General features: G+C 45.4%; 1 protein-coding gene across 1 annotated transcript; it reads left to right on the top strand.

Annotated features, from left to right (window-relative positions):
* The first annotated feature begins 6,156 nt into the window (after positions 1–6,156).
* On the top strand, positions 6,157–7,372 carry LOC115332334. Its single transcript, XM_029994755.3, has 3 exons — positions 6,157–6,273; positions 6,459–6,881; positions 7,232–7,372. Exons 1-3 carry the CDS (start codon positions 6,157–6,159, stop codon positions 7,364–7,366), a joined length of 675 nt encoding a protein of 224 aa, XP_029850615.2. The 3' UTR covers positions 7,367–7,372.
* Positions 7,373–13,232: the final 5,860 nt, after the last annotated feature.

Below are 13,232 nucleotides of genomic sequence, written 5' to 3'. Positions count from 1 at the left end.
CACGCTACGACCTGGACGAGCATATACTGCGTGTGCTCTGGGGTACGTGCGTCTTTGCCGTTCATTCCCATTTCTGTTTGTAGCGTAATTTTTTCATAACTTTAGACCTGCGTAAGTTGTCTGTATGATAATCATTTTATAGCTCCGCGAGTGTGGTTTGTCTTCATATTTCCATCTGTACCGTGCTTCCAGACGAAGACACCGACACGCGCGGTTTTTCGACTACTTTTGACCAGATCAATCGACTCACAAAGGAAAGTGGCGTGGAGGTCAGCACGCTGGAAGACCTCCATGTCTCAGTGCAGCGAATGAAGGTAGGTTCATTGTCGGCTTCGCTTTAATGCCCCAATTTTATCAGTGGTTACATGCTTTATATAATAGACTTATATTTGAAGTCACAACGATTATATTGGATGCTATGTATAGTGTGCACAATGAGTGTTTTTATTAATTTTTTTTCTGCTATGTCTCTTCTATCAAATTGGCGTTTTTATAGAAAGTGTATGATGCCTGTCTTTGTACCACGTGAGCACGTACCCGGTTGAATTGTGCTGACATGCACTCTTCATTTCTGCAGGCGGAAAAGCCGGACTGGCCGACACCGTTCAAGGTTCATGCGGACGGCTCTCAAGACAATGCATCATGGAAAAGTTCTTTGGTGCCGAGTCGCCTCCATCGTCACCCGCGTTCCGGTTCCCAAGCAGCGCTGCGATGGCGTCGTCATCCAAGACTCGTTGACCTGCAGTCGAATCAGCAGGTCTGCCCTTCCAAAGCTGGACCATCGCCAACCTCAAGAAGTGGCGTGGCCCCAGACACTCGGCAACTGGCTTCCCCCAGTCCGAGCTCAATTACGTGCCTTGCCATGGACTTTCAAGGTCTGGGGTTGAATTCCCGGGGACCTCCGGTGGCAAGCTCTTCTAAGCGGTGTCAGCACCGGGCGCAGCCACTCTACAGGCATCGTCTTTGGAATGGACCCTTACGATCATCCCTGGGACGGGCGGGACTTCGCGTCTAGGTTGAGAGTAAGCGCCGTCATCGTCTATTTGATTAACACGCTGTTGTTTATGCCCTAAACTACCAAAGAAAGTGTGGAACTAAATCTTTATTTTGCTTTGTGACGGGGATGAATTTAAGTGACCACTTGGGAATGTTTGTTTACCTTTTCAACAATGCTTGTTAACCCTCTTGCATAAAAAAAGAGGACAAGCTCTTCGCGCATAGCCCTCTAACATTTCGCTTTAGCAGAGTGGACGCCGGAGCGTTGGCAAGGCCCCCCTTGCCTCGCATCGCCTTTTCCGCGACGTTCGCTCTGGTATAGTGTAAACGGATTCATGAAAGGATGAAACAAAAATAGCTTTTAACTATTACTGTCAACGTTTTTTGAGCCGCGTGTCGTCTAAACTCCAACATGAAACAAATTATGTTTCCGTCCCCGTCCTCCAGGTTTTATCCATTTATATCTTCGTATCTATTCACCAACACGCTCGTTTTCACTTATTGAAGTGAAAAGAGTGCAGGGCCTCGCGGTAGAAGCTATCTTCCTTAGCCTGGAACGACGTATAGCACTGCACATCGTAGTATTTTACATTCTAGCTATGTCTTTCATGAGTTCGATGGTTTGTTTGACCATGCCTGTTATCTTTTTTTTTTTTTTTTTATTTCATGTTTAGCTACCAATCTGTTCCGATTTCGCAGCCCCAGCACGTCAAGGTTTGCGGACAAATGGACTGGAGCGTCGTCTGGCCACAGGATCTCCAGGTGCCCGGTGAACAGCCGTCTGAAAAGACGACGCTCTTCACAACGGTTAAGCGATTGTCTCCAAGATTTTTTGTGCCGTTTTTGTCGACCTTCTAGTCATATTTCCGCTGTTAATAAACTACGTAAAGGGACTTCAATTTCCCATTTTATTCCCGGTTTCTCGCCCTTGACGATAAGGTCTTTCGACGAATGTGCATACGTCACATCGTGGCTTAAATAAAATCACCTTCGCATTTATTCGCTTGTTATATTAATTTAAAGTGCTATCGGTCTACACATAACCAAGGTAGGAGTGGAGGATTGGCTTAGCATATTGCATGTCTGCGCCTCTATTCACTACAACTGATGGTGATTAACTTGGAGTAGTTGACCACACTGAGTTCTACTCCGAGCAATATTTCTCCAGTGGTCATGCTTCTGCGTTGGCGCAGGGGCTTGGCACAAATCTTGTTTCTGTGTATGTGCAGTGCATGATGCATCACACCCCAAGTGGACAAAGGCCGATTTCTTTGTAAATAGTGTTTGGCGGTCTATAGCATATACCCCCGAATTCAAAGGAAAAGGAAAACGAGATCACTGAACCCTATTTATAACTTATGCGAAGCGTAAATTCGTCTGCTTCTTGCACAGGGGGTTGCAGTGACGACAGAACGCAACGCTCTGATTGGCTCTGATTGATAAACAATGGGCAGACCTCAAAGCAGCTTGTTCCTCAAAATAAAATAAGACCGCCGACTTGACACGACAGAAAAAGAAAAAACAATGAATTTGTTTTTCTGTTGTGTCCAGACTGTGTTCGTATTTTAATTTCGACGTCTACTCACTATCCTTCACTCTGAGCCAATCGGAGCTCGGCATTTCGACGTCAACATTTAAAAGGAAGCTCAGAAAAAAACTTATGCCCTGCTTATGTAGTACAGCAAAGTTTCAGTTTCTTTTATTTATTTTAGAGCGCATGCAGCTCTTAGGCGCCCGTTTTCAGCTTGAGCGGCGCCGGGGTAACCGCGGGGTGCATTGTGGAAAACGTCCCATAATGCAACGCGCGGGTCAAGGAGGGGGAGGAAAGGAGATGCTAGCTACCCGTTGTGCAGGCAAGTGATATTACCATTCATTCGATGTTGGATACCCGAAAATACGTCGTGATGTCTCCTCCGGTGTATCACAGAATAAAACATAGCTTAAATATCCAATCCTATCAATACTCTACGGATATTTTTAAGCACTCCTTTTTTGTTCGATGTATTGATTTCTGGAATAAGCTGCCTGAATGTATAGTCAACTCTCAAAGTGTGTCAACTTTTGTGAAGGAAATTGAAATGTTTTTTTCTTCCCATGTCACCAAGGGATGTGACTGAATTATTGAATTCTTTGTGTGTCCTTGGTATGTTTTTGAAAATATGTACCACTCCTGCCTTGGCCTCACGGCTGGCAGAATGAATAAATAAATAAATAAATCACAAAGAGGCAAGCATGAAAACATGGTAACTTCGTTATCCAAGTGGCCATCTACATGGGTACAGGTCTGTGATGTACCCGTCGATCTCTGAGGCACGTCAGACGAAGTTGGTAAATTGTGTGCCGCCATGATCGACAACAGCTTGCTCGTGGTAGCTGAGTATCTCTCGCGTGTGGCACTCACCGAATATTTCGTGCAAGACAAAGAATAACTTTATACCAGTCATGCAGGAAAACATCCCACTGACCCCGAGGGACGTGCACTCGCTGTTCTGCTGTGCCATCTCGAGGTGCACGCTCAAGACTAATGCTGAGGAAATCAAAAACGCCGAGCAGTTTTCGACAAAGCCGACAGCAAGTAGGATGACATCAACAGTATTACGTGCTTCGTCAGTAGTGTTGACTTTAACGCTGTCTCGTTCTCCCGCCTTGATCCTGCTGTCCTGTCGTGGCACCGGCAGTACTATAGTAAAATAGATATACCTCAAAAGGGGAACAGGAGGAGGAGGAAAGGAGGGGAGGAGCACAGCGGGAGGATAGGGTACAGATGAGGAGGGGGCATACCCTCCCTTAAGCAATACTAGAAGGAATAAACAATACTAGAGCTACTGTCAATCTATCCGAGTCAAAAGCAGTTCAACTGTACGTAATGTAGCAGTAGCCCAAGACTACCAAACCGCAACCTGTTTTTCGACTTAAAACGCGTTTCATTTCTCTTTCTGAGGAAGTGCTCGTGCGACCGGGAATTACTCGACGAACCCAGATGGCGTACAAGGCGCTCTTCGAAGAAATGCTGAACTTCGCCGCAGATGTCCGACTGGCACTAAATCCAAAAACTGAGAGTACAGACTTCGAACTGGCAGCAATCAACGCTATTTGGTCCTTGCTCTCGTCGTCGAATGTGCACGGTTGTCTGTTCCACTTGTGGCAATCAGTATGGAGGCGAGTGCAGCACCTAGGACTGGCAGTGCCCTACAAAAATTATGCAGGTGGCTTCGCCATGAAGATGAGGCAGCTTGCAGCCCTTTCGTTCTTGCCCACCGAAGAAGGACAATATGCCTATGCGTCCTTGAAACTTCCCGCAAGAAACCTGTGACCTGCTGCGATGGTGGGAGGATAATTACCTGCTCGGGATATCACGCCGCCGTGTTGCCGAAGGTAACACTGCCGTGATTATACGAAGTCCTCCGGTATTCCCGCCATCCCATTGAAATGTGCTTGCCCTCGCTTAGAATGGATTTCCAAAGGGCAACAACGCCGTTGAGGCATGGCTCCGACGATGGGAGATAGTGGCTGACGGACACCACGCAAGCGTCTTCCGGCTCATCATCACCATGAAAAGGGAGCAAGTTAGAGTCGAAGACGATATCGGGGGAGCGATCAGAGGCCAACCCCGCCGCTCACAAAGCAAGAAGCAAAAGCTGCCGCGAAAATAGTTTGGCAGCTGCTCTGGGCAACCGGGACAATGTCGACGTTCTAAGCTTTCTTTGAAGACTGCACGCAACTTATATGTCTGAAATGCAATCAACAAGGAATCGCTCTGCTATGCGACGAGATATGCATAAATGTATTTTTAGTTTTTCGAAGGCTTGAAACCATGCGAAGGGAAGCTATACTCGGGGGCAGCATTTCATGGCTATTAAAAAAGAGGGCGAAAGCGCGTGCACATTGGCCGGCGAAACCTCTCCCCTAACTTTGATCACATTGCCAAGAAACTTTATCTTCTACTAAAACTAGGTGATGCCGTCATTTTGATGTTTCAATGTTTTGACTTTTCGGCTTTTTGAATTTTCGATTTTTTTGTATTTTCGGCTCTTCGAATTTTCGGTGTTTTAAATTTCGGCATTCCGATAATTCGGTATTATGATTTTCGGCGTTTTAAATGCCACCCATTTTTCGCTGCCCGCGTTTTCGAGCTGTTTATTACCCTTCATGTACAACGATTTTTGTTATTTATTTCATGGGGCTAGATCCACTTAACTTACACAATAGCAAAAAAAAAACAAAAAAAACACCACGAGTGCAAAAAACGAAGTTTGTCCATTGGAAGCTTTTAAATCTATCATATTCTATAATAAGAAAGGGAAATGAAGAACGCAGCCCTCAAACGAAACCGGAAGCTCCGTCCACTTTCGTTTCATCGTATTGACCAAAAAGCAACAAAGATTTTTTTTGTTTTGTTTTAGTTCGTAGATAGGCGCGTTTTGACTGCGACGGTGACCTTAACCGTCCCTCACCCCCTATTCCACTTTCTGTACCCTATTGTAAAACCCAGATTCCCTTCTATATAACAAAGCTACACTCTCTCCCTCTCCCCCACTACAGTCTGCAATCGGGGACAACGTAGGGTACCTCTTGCCCTTTTTCGTTTGAGGTCAGAAGGTGAGGGAAAACTCAAAGGTGTGCAAGCTTCTCTCAGCAGGCTTCGAAAAGTCAAGGACAGTGGGTTGAGGCAGCTATAAAAGGACCAGAATGTAGGTATTTTCTCACATAACCAGGCAGTGCAAGGTGCTGCTGTGAACGACTGCATGGAGAACCAGAGCCCAGTCAACCGTTGCAATGAAGGCCATACCACGAGGGACAAGATTCGAGGACTTTTGAAGGGTAAGCTACTAGCGTGCAGTTTTTGTTCTGCACTTCCCGTGCATGTCTTTTGCGTGTGTGGGTGTTGTCTCCCTTTTTTTTTGTCTCAGGTTTTCACAATCTTAAAAGTTCACCCACTCGCCTGTATTTTTTCTCTTACTTCCATCATTCAGTGGACTTCTTGTTCTTTTATTTCTTTTCTATTTTTGTTAGGCTCATGTGCTCCTTTTCTTTTTTTTTTTTAACATGTGCCTCGCGTCCTCTTATTTAAAAGTAATGCCTTGATTTCACACCTCGAGCTCAAATGCGCGATCGAATGCGTATTTACTTGTTAATTTTGTGTTCGATTCAGAGGAAAGCATGGCAGGCTTGTACGAGTTCTCACTCGATCGATCAAGACGACGCTACCAAGAACGTGAGAACGAATCCAGCCACAAGTTCACGAGAGGACTGGAAACGAAGCTCGAACTGGGAACGGTATGTACAAAAACATCTACTGTGCTTATTGTCGTGCTGTTTGTCTTTTCCAGAACTAAGATTCGCCATTGAATCTTCGCTGGATTAGCTTTCCTTACATTCTTGTTTACGAGCATGCAGTTGCCCGTCAGCCACTCATAATTCCTGTGCTTCCCAAGAATCTAATTACACCTTCAATCTTCCAGGCGGAGCGGTCCAAGTCGCAGTCTCGTATTGCAACCAAGTATCGGGACATGTTCGGCAGCTTCTGGGACATGCCGTCCACCATTCCTCCACTGTCGCCTGAGACGTGCTGCGCGTCACTGTCGCCAAGCCGCCCGTCTCCAGGCGTGCCGCCACAAGGACCGGTGCCTTCTCCTAGAACGACGTCCCCCGAGGCCGCACCTAAGAGGCCTCCAGGCGAGGCGTCACATGGACACCGGCCACGAACCTCCGGGAGGCACTTAAGGTTCTCCCCCTCGGAGCCGAGTCCTTTTTCGCCTCCATCACCCGCGGCGTCCAAAAGAGGAATCGGACAGAGGTTGGCGTCTTTCTTCCGGGCCACCAAGGCCAAGAGGACACCGCGCAACCAGCGGTTCTTTACTCGAGGCCACATGCCAACGTGGAAGGTATGTGTCCTGTTCAAGGACTCTCCTCAAGTTGCCCTAGCTTGTAGAGTTTGGGATTTCGCTATTCGATCGTATATTATTGGTAGAACTGAATCATTGGTCAGCGTCACTATTCATGGCGCATGTTAGAATAAATCAACGGTAATTCTATGGTGAGAGGCTGGGGGGTCAGGGAAAGGGCTTGCTGCATTGTATGTTCACTTGCTCTGTTGCTCTCATCTATGTTAGTGTGGGAGGTAAAAATGTTCAGGTTTTCAGCACTTCCTTCATTGCTTCTTGCGGTCGTTCTGTGACGCGTCTTCACGCGTGTCCTCGCAGCAGGTGCTAACACAAAGCCTATTCCTTTCCAGCTCGCGAGCCCCATGCTGGGACGTCGCAGCCGTTGCCGCTTCGCCTCCTTGCGCGACCGAGTGCCGGCCCTCATCCGCAAGTCGCTGCGCCGCCGGTCCTATGGCTACGCGGTCAACCCACTACCACGTGTCTAGATGCATCTCCACTGCCGCAAATATGGACGGCGGTTGCCTTCTTCTTTTCTGCTCTTCACCAGTCTGGGTGAAGTTTTTATTCTTGCCGTCTTGCAAAGAATAAACGCGGATGACATATATTTCACTGTGTCCATTTTTCATTACACTGCACACACGTTCCTACTATGACAGATCATCGGTGCTCATTCTGCTTTTTATTCTTTATTCAATATCATCCCGCAGCGCCCCCGTCAGGCATTCTACTCCGTTCACCCTTAAGCTGAGACTAGACGCTCCCCCTTCAGCGACAGGTTTCTGCCTTTGCTAGCACAAGTGTGAACGGGCAGGCACACGCAACAAAAGCACTGCGGAAGCCAGAGAGCTCGCGCTGAAGGCAGAGCTTCACAGGAAAACAAGTAACGTTTCCGCATTTGCGGGCACTAGGCAAAGTTCCTAACAGAAGTAACTTACCCGATTCCGTCCTGACACGAGCTTACGTATTTCGTGGATGTGCCTGTGAAATATAATTTGGAGGTAAAAGATGTGAACATTTATTTCTGCGAGTGGTTATATAATCGACACTAAATAATACGTTAAATCTTGATTATATTTTTTTCGCTTTGCCAATGGTATTTTTTCGTCGTCACATAAATAGGATACATTTACGATATAGCGTCGCCGTCACTCATTTTCGTTTTGCCACCCCTCAATTTTTTTACTATTTCGAGGTTGCAAAGTTTTATTTTTTCGTCTCCCATGGCAGATATACTTACCAAGTGGCTGGGTACAAGAGTAACCTTAGGTGTTTAGGCAACATGTGCAAGCTCTTTTATAGACTTTTTTTTTTAAGTTTCAGCGCAGAAATTTATAATAACGTCGCTGATAGGTGCGTTCTACTTGCAATCAGCTGAAGATATTTTCTATAATATCTAGATATTTTCATGTTTCTTCGTTTGATACATTTTCGTTGTTCAATTGATATGGAGTTTCAATTTTTTTTTCTCGGGTCAAACTAACATGGACACATTTCTTTACGTTGAGCTTCATCTTCCACTTACTGTACAATCGAGAAACTCTAACCAAGTAATTCTGCAACTGTTCTCCTATTCTGTTAGATATCCGTAAGTGACAATCATCGGCAAGCAATCGTACCTTGGAACTCATTCCGTCATTAATATCATTGACAAATATGAAGAAATAACACAAGCACCAACACGAGACCCCCCGGGTCGCCAGAGGTAACGGAAACAAAATTAAATGTTGCTTTGTTTAGGACAACACATTGACGACGTTAAAAATTGATACACCCTTATCCACTCGAAGATAGGAATGGTTATGTCTAAAATTCTAACTTGTGTAATAACTGAATATGATGCAGTGTCAAACGATTTCCTAAATTCTCAGAATGCACAGTCAATCTGCTAACCTCCATCAACACTAGTAAGTAGACCACAATACAGCTTATTCAAATTTCTAAAATCATGTTGGGACTCAAAGAAAAAAATCATGTAAGCTGGGATGCTTAATGATTTGAGAAAATAAAACCTGCTCGAGTAATTTACAACATATCACATACTGAGTATATGACGGATCTGTTTACCTTATCCATCACATTTAACTTTAGCTCCAGTTTCAATGTGCTTAAGATGAAATCTTAAACCACAGAGCACACCATCGTAGCAACCTAAGTAGTGCATTCATCGAAAGATAAGTATGAAGTGGTGTTTGGCTCGAAAACAATGTGAGCAGAGAAAATATAATAAAGTGCAGTCGATCTGGTGAATATGAACCATGTTAAATTTACCCGAGACTGGGGTAGAAAGAAAACATAAAATCGTACGAGGGACAGAAAATATACAGGACTATATAAACGAGTTAGCTCAGCTTGAGACATCGTCCACTCTGTTGTTTGTCCCTTTGACGTTTTGATGTTTCCTTTCTACCCCAATCTCAAGTTAATTCAACATGGTTAATCTGTACAGGGAAGCGTAGCTACCCTGCACGACGTTTCTGCTTACTCGGCACAACCTGTGCCAAGCAAGCAAGCAGATATTTTAACACGTCGAAGAGCTCGTTCAGTCTCCTAAATATCTGAGGGGCACCTTTAATGGCAATGTATGCACGTCGGTAACTATGCTTGGGTGACATATACGTTAATAAAATTTGAGTTGCATGCGATTTGCCGGCAAGCTAAAATTAACTTTGACAAAAAAGAGCTCTTGCTGTTTGTTTGCTTTTAGTGGGCGAAGGATTTGATAACACCGAACAATTTGTCCAGGTAGATGACGACCCTGAGACACTTAAACCGCAAAAGTAAACAGTTTCACGTTCGCGACAGGACTCAAACTTGCAGTCTTCTGATCCGAAGTCAGACGGCTTTTCCATTAGGCCACGCGAACGGAAGTTATTTGCTCTAGTGCTGTAACTGCATGCAGTACGTGCAGGCACAATCAAAATAGCATTATAGTGCAATACACGACGGAAATAATAAAACAAACTCGGGACAGGGGACGACACTTGTTTTACTCTTTCTGTTGCCAGTCAATGCTACCAACCTCTCTTCAGTTAATGTGAAATAGGTACTTTCACAAATTCAGTGCCATCTAGTAGATCAACTATCAGTCTAGATTGGTGTATACTGACGCCGGTTAAGTCTAGTAACTACTAGTCCACGTAAAAATGTTCCAAAAGCCAGGTGGATTGATGATTAAATACGTTTACTCTGGCTTTACACAACAAAAATGGTAACTAAAATGTTTAGACGTTTCGCCACCCATGCAGTTGGCATCTTCAGTAAACACTGACATACTAACAAAAGTAGTTATGCTTTAAGAGAACGCCGCTGTCCAAAGACGTTTATTGCCGATACTCGGAAGCGCATGCAGAGGGGAAAGGAGAGTGTATCAAGGGAAAAGAACGCATCGATTCTGTCTATCCATAGCTTCCTCCATACTGACAAAGCCTGGCAGATCATCACGTGACGCGGCCGCCAAAAGTGGAAGGGGAGATCGGCAGAAAAGAGTCATGTAACGAGCGCCCCGCTGCGGGGAGACGCCAAAACCGCTTGTCCCGAGCGATGGAATGTCCGCTCGTGCTTCTCGCGTTCCTCGGGCTACCGCTTCTTTTTTCGCCGCGGGTTTAAAACCATGTTTCGGGTCCTCGCCACTGCAAAAGCTGTGCGCTGATTCCCGAGCCTTCCCGAGAAATGTTCTGTGCTACCAGATCTGCGACCGGGCACTCTATGGCTCCGTCATCGAACTGCCAGGCTTTGCGAGTATTCGCGGCTCCAACTAACTATAGGTGGCGCCACTCATTTTCCAAGATGGCCGGTTTAGTGAGGGTCAGAGATGCGTGCCGCTGTTGAGCCTGTCTAGTGTGCTGGCTTCACTGAGCGACATAAATTATTTCTGGTGATACGAGGAAGCTAATGTTTTATGAGCGTAGGTCACCTCTTTAACCTGAAAACAAGAACGGTGTTTAGCGTATTAATTACGGAAGGATACGCGTTTTAATTCTAGAGCAAAACCGAAACTTACCTCTCTTTTGGATTTAATTTCTCGACAGATGTCTTAATTTTGGATTCTTTCATGACTCAAGATGTGTCTCACATCGTAATTATTTACTTAGAAAAGTTGTTCGCGGAAACTTTATTTTGTGACATGCTGTTCAATCCAGGCTCATATTCGTCGTTGTTGAAAAAATCAGTGCTGATATCTGTGCGTTCTCGCTGCCTTTTTCTCGCTCAGATAATTATCATGGGAAAAATGACAATTATCCCGGCACAAGAATAAGAGAATAATTCCAATTTTTACAATATGTCCACGAAACGCATAAACTAATAAACGCTGCTCTCACTGCAACAGCCCAAGACGAAATCCGAGTCAGACAGCTGAAGTGTGTGCGTGTGTTTATAGCACCGCGTGCCGCGTAGGTCTTCATATTACATCCATCTTGATAACTATGGCAGAGTTTTTCATATGCTAAAAAGAAAACAGAATTATACCTTTCTGGAAAGACTATTATGGTTAAATAGAGTATTCTCGTGATCTTGGCGTTAATTAGAGGCATACATTGCCGCGATTTGTTTTATAATAATAATATTAAAATTCCCATATTTGAATAAGTAATTATTCAAGCTCTAATATAATTTGTTGCTTATGATCTAATTTTAAACGCGCGAAGAAATATGACAATGAAAACTGTGCTAATTTTCATCACTGGTTCCAAATGCTGCATTTTAATTATAAATAAAACAAAAATAGTCTAAAATTAATGAAAACATTCTAGCTAATGTGAGAAATCCATGTAAAATTACATTAATTGTGGGTAAAGTATGTTGTGCTATCAAAGTCGCGACTTTTGACAATCGGCGAAACGTCCAAAGTCGCCGCCAATATACTTCCAGACCAAATGCCGAAAAGTTAGAAAAAGCCTTTTTTTAATCACTAGTTTTTTCATAACATTCGTTTACTTTTGTATTTGCTCGCCGTCGTGTTGCCAATCTTTCCAGTTCGAAGGAATGCCTACCTGCTTGCACCGTATGCTCACTGCAGCACGTTTCGTTGGCGTTGGAAGCCGGTGAAAGAGTAGTGAGTTTTAATATTGCGCATACGAGCGAACTCAAGCCCTGTGTGTTTGCGTTGGCTTTGCGCGTTCCACACTACGCGTGCGCGAAGCCCGAAATTGCGGTCTTGGATGGCGCATGGCGATGAGGCGCACGCACAACGTGGGGCACACAACTCTAACGCAAACACACACCGCTTGCGTTTGCTTCTATATCCGCAATACTAAAACTCTTTAGTAAGGTACAATCCCATACCGGCTGCAGCACTACGTTGGGACAGTGAAGAGTGTTGTTTGCATTCGGAAACGACATTTCGCGAGCCGTGATCGCGAGCAGTTCCGCCATGCCCGCTGAGCAGGAGAATCGGGGGACCCTCACTAGAGCGCTTCCCGTTTCCGCCGCGGGAGGGCGAGCGTCGAGCTGGAGACGAGATAGAGGAGGCTATGATCTATCCCGTAGGAGAGCCTTACGAGCGTCTGACAAGCGGCAAGGCTCTCCTTACCGCGTGTTACCGCCAGTGAATGCTCCCTATAGGGAGTATTCACTGGCGGCCATAGCTGTGTGCGCGAATGCAGAGAGCGTGCTGATTGAGAGCTTCCACAGTTCTTTTACAACGTGCATTCCGCAGCATCAAGAGCGCCGATCATAGCAGCCTATTGATGTGAGCTCGTTCCGAGCATGCGCTCTAAACAGCACCCACAAATATGTTGTCCAGTGAATTCTCCCTATATCGCGCTGAAGCCGGATTTTCTTGAACATCGACAACAGGCATTCGTCTTCAATGTCAATTAAAGCGCAGTGGGACACAGGCGCTCGCGGGAGCAATCAACATCCTCCCATGCATCATCTGATCCCCCTCTCTGCGCGTGGGTATGGGCGGGAGCGTGATCACGTGGCGAGATATGGTGCCAGGAGCGTATAGCTCCTTCCACACTGCTCATACATCATACGAACGACATCCTACAAACACGAGTCACCGCAATATTCGTGGTTCGAATGCCGCGGGCCAAGTTTCTCCTTGAACTCATTGGTGGCATTCGAAGCACGGATCTCGCGGTGACTCGTTTTCGAATCAGTATGCAGGCCGTCTTTTGTGTGATGTATAAACAACGTGGCCCCGGCATTAGGTGTTTATAATGTACACAATGCAACTCCCCCACCACTCTCCCCCCCCCCCCCGCCCCACCAAAAAAAATTTAAATCGTTTGGCGTTTTTTTTTATAAATCGTCATTGCTTTCATCCTGTTACTCGTCATTCATAAAACGAGAGCGGCCGGACTTCTCTGTGAAATGCCAGGTTGACAAAAAAAAGAAGTAATCACA

The sequence above is a fragment of the Ixodes scapularis genome, unplaced genomic scaffold, assembly GCF_016920785.2.
Source record: "Ixodes scapularis isolate PalLabHiFi unplaced genomic scaffold, ASM1692078v2 PGA_scaffold1__304_contigs__length_218370807, whole genome shotgun sequence".
NCBI classification, from domain to species: domain Eukaryota; kingdom Metazoa; phylum Arthropoda; class Arachnida; order Ixodida; family Ixodidae; genus Ixodes; species Ixodes scapularis.
Note: the sequence above shows the minus strand (reverse complement) of the source record. Positions and strands in the feature narration are given on the sequence as shown.

Bases quoted from the DNA above. Each gene is read 5' to 3' on its own strand.
- LOC115332334 (XM_029994755.3), top strand. From the start codon at position 6,157: ATGGCAGGCTTGTACGAGTTCTCACTCGATCGATCAAGACGACGCTAC. The intron at 6,274-6,458 runs GTATGTACAAAA...TCAATCTTCCAG, and splicing joins CGAAGCTCGAACTGGGAACG to GCGGAGCGGTCCAAGTCGCA. The intron at 6,882-7,231 runs GTATGTGTCCTG...ATTCCTTTCCAG, and splicing joins GCCACATGCCAACGTGGAAG to CTCGCGAGCCCCATGCTGGG.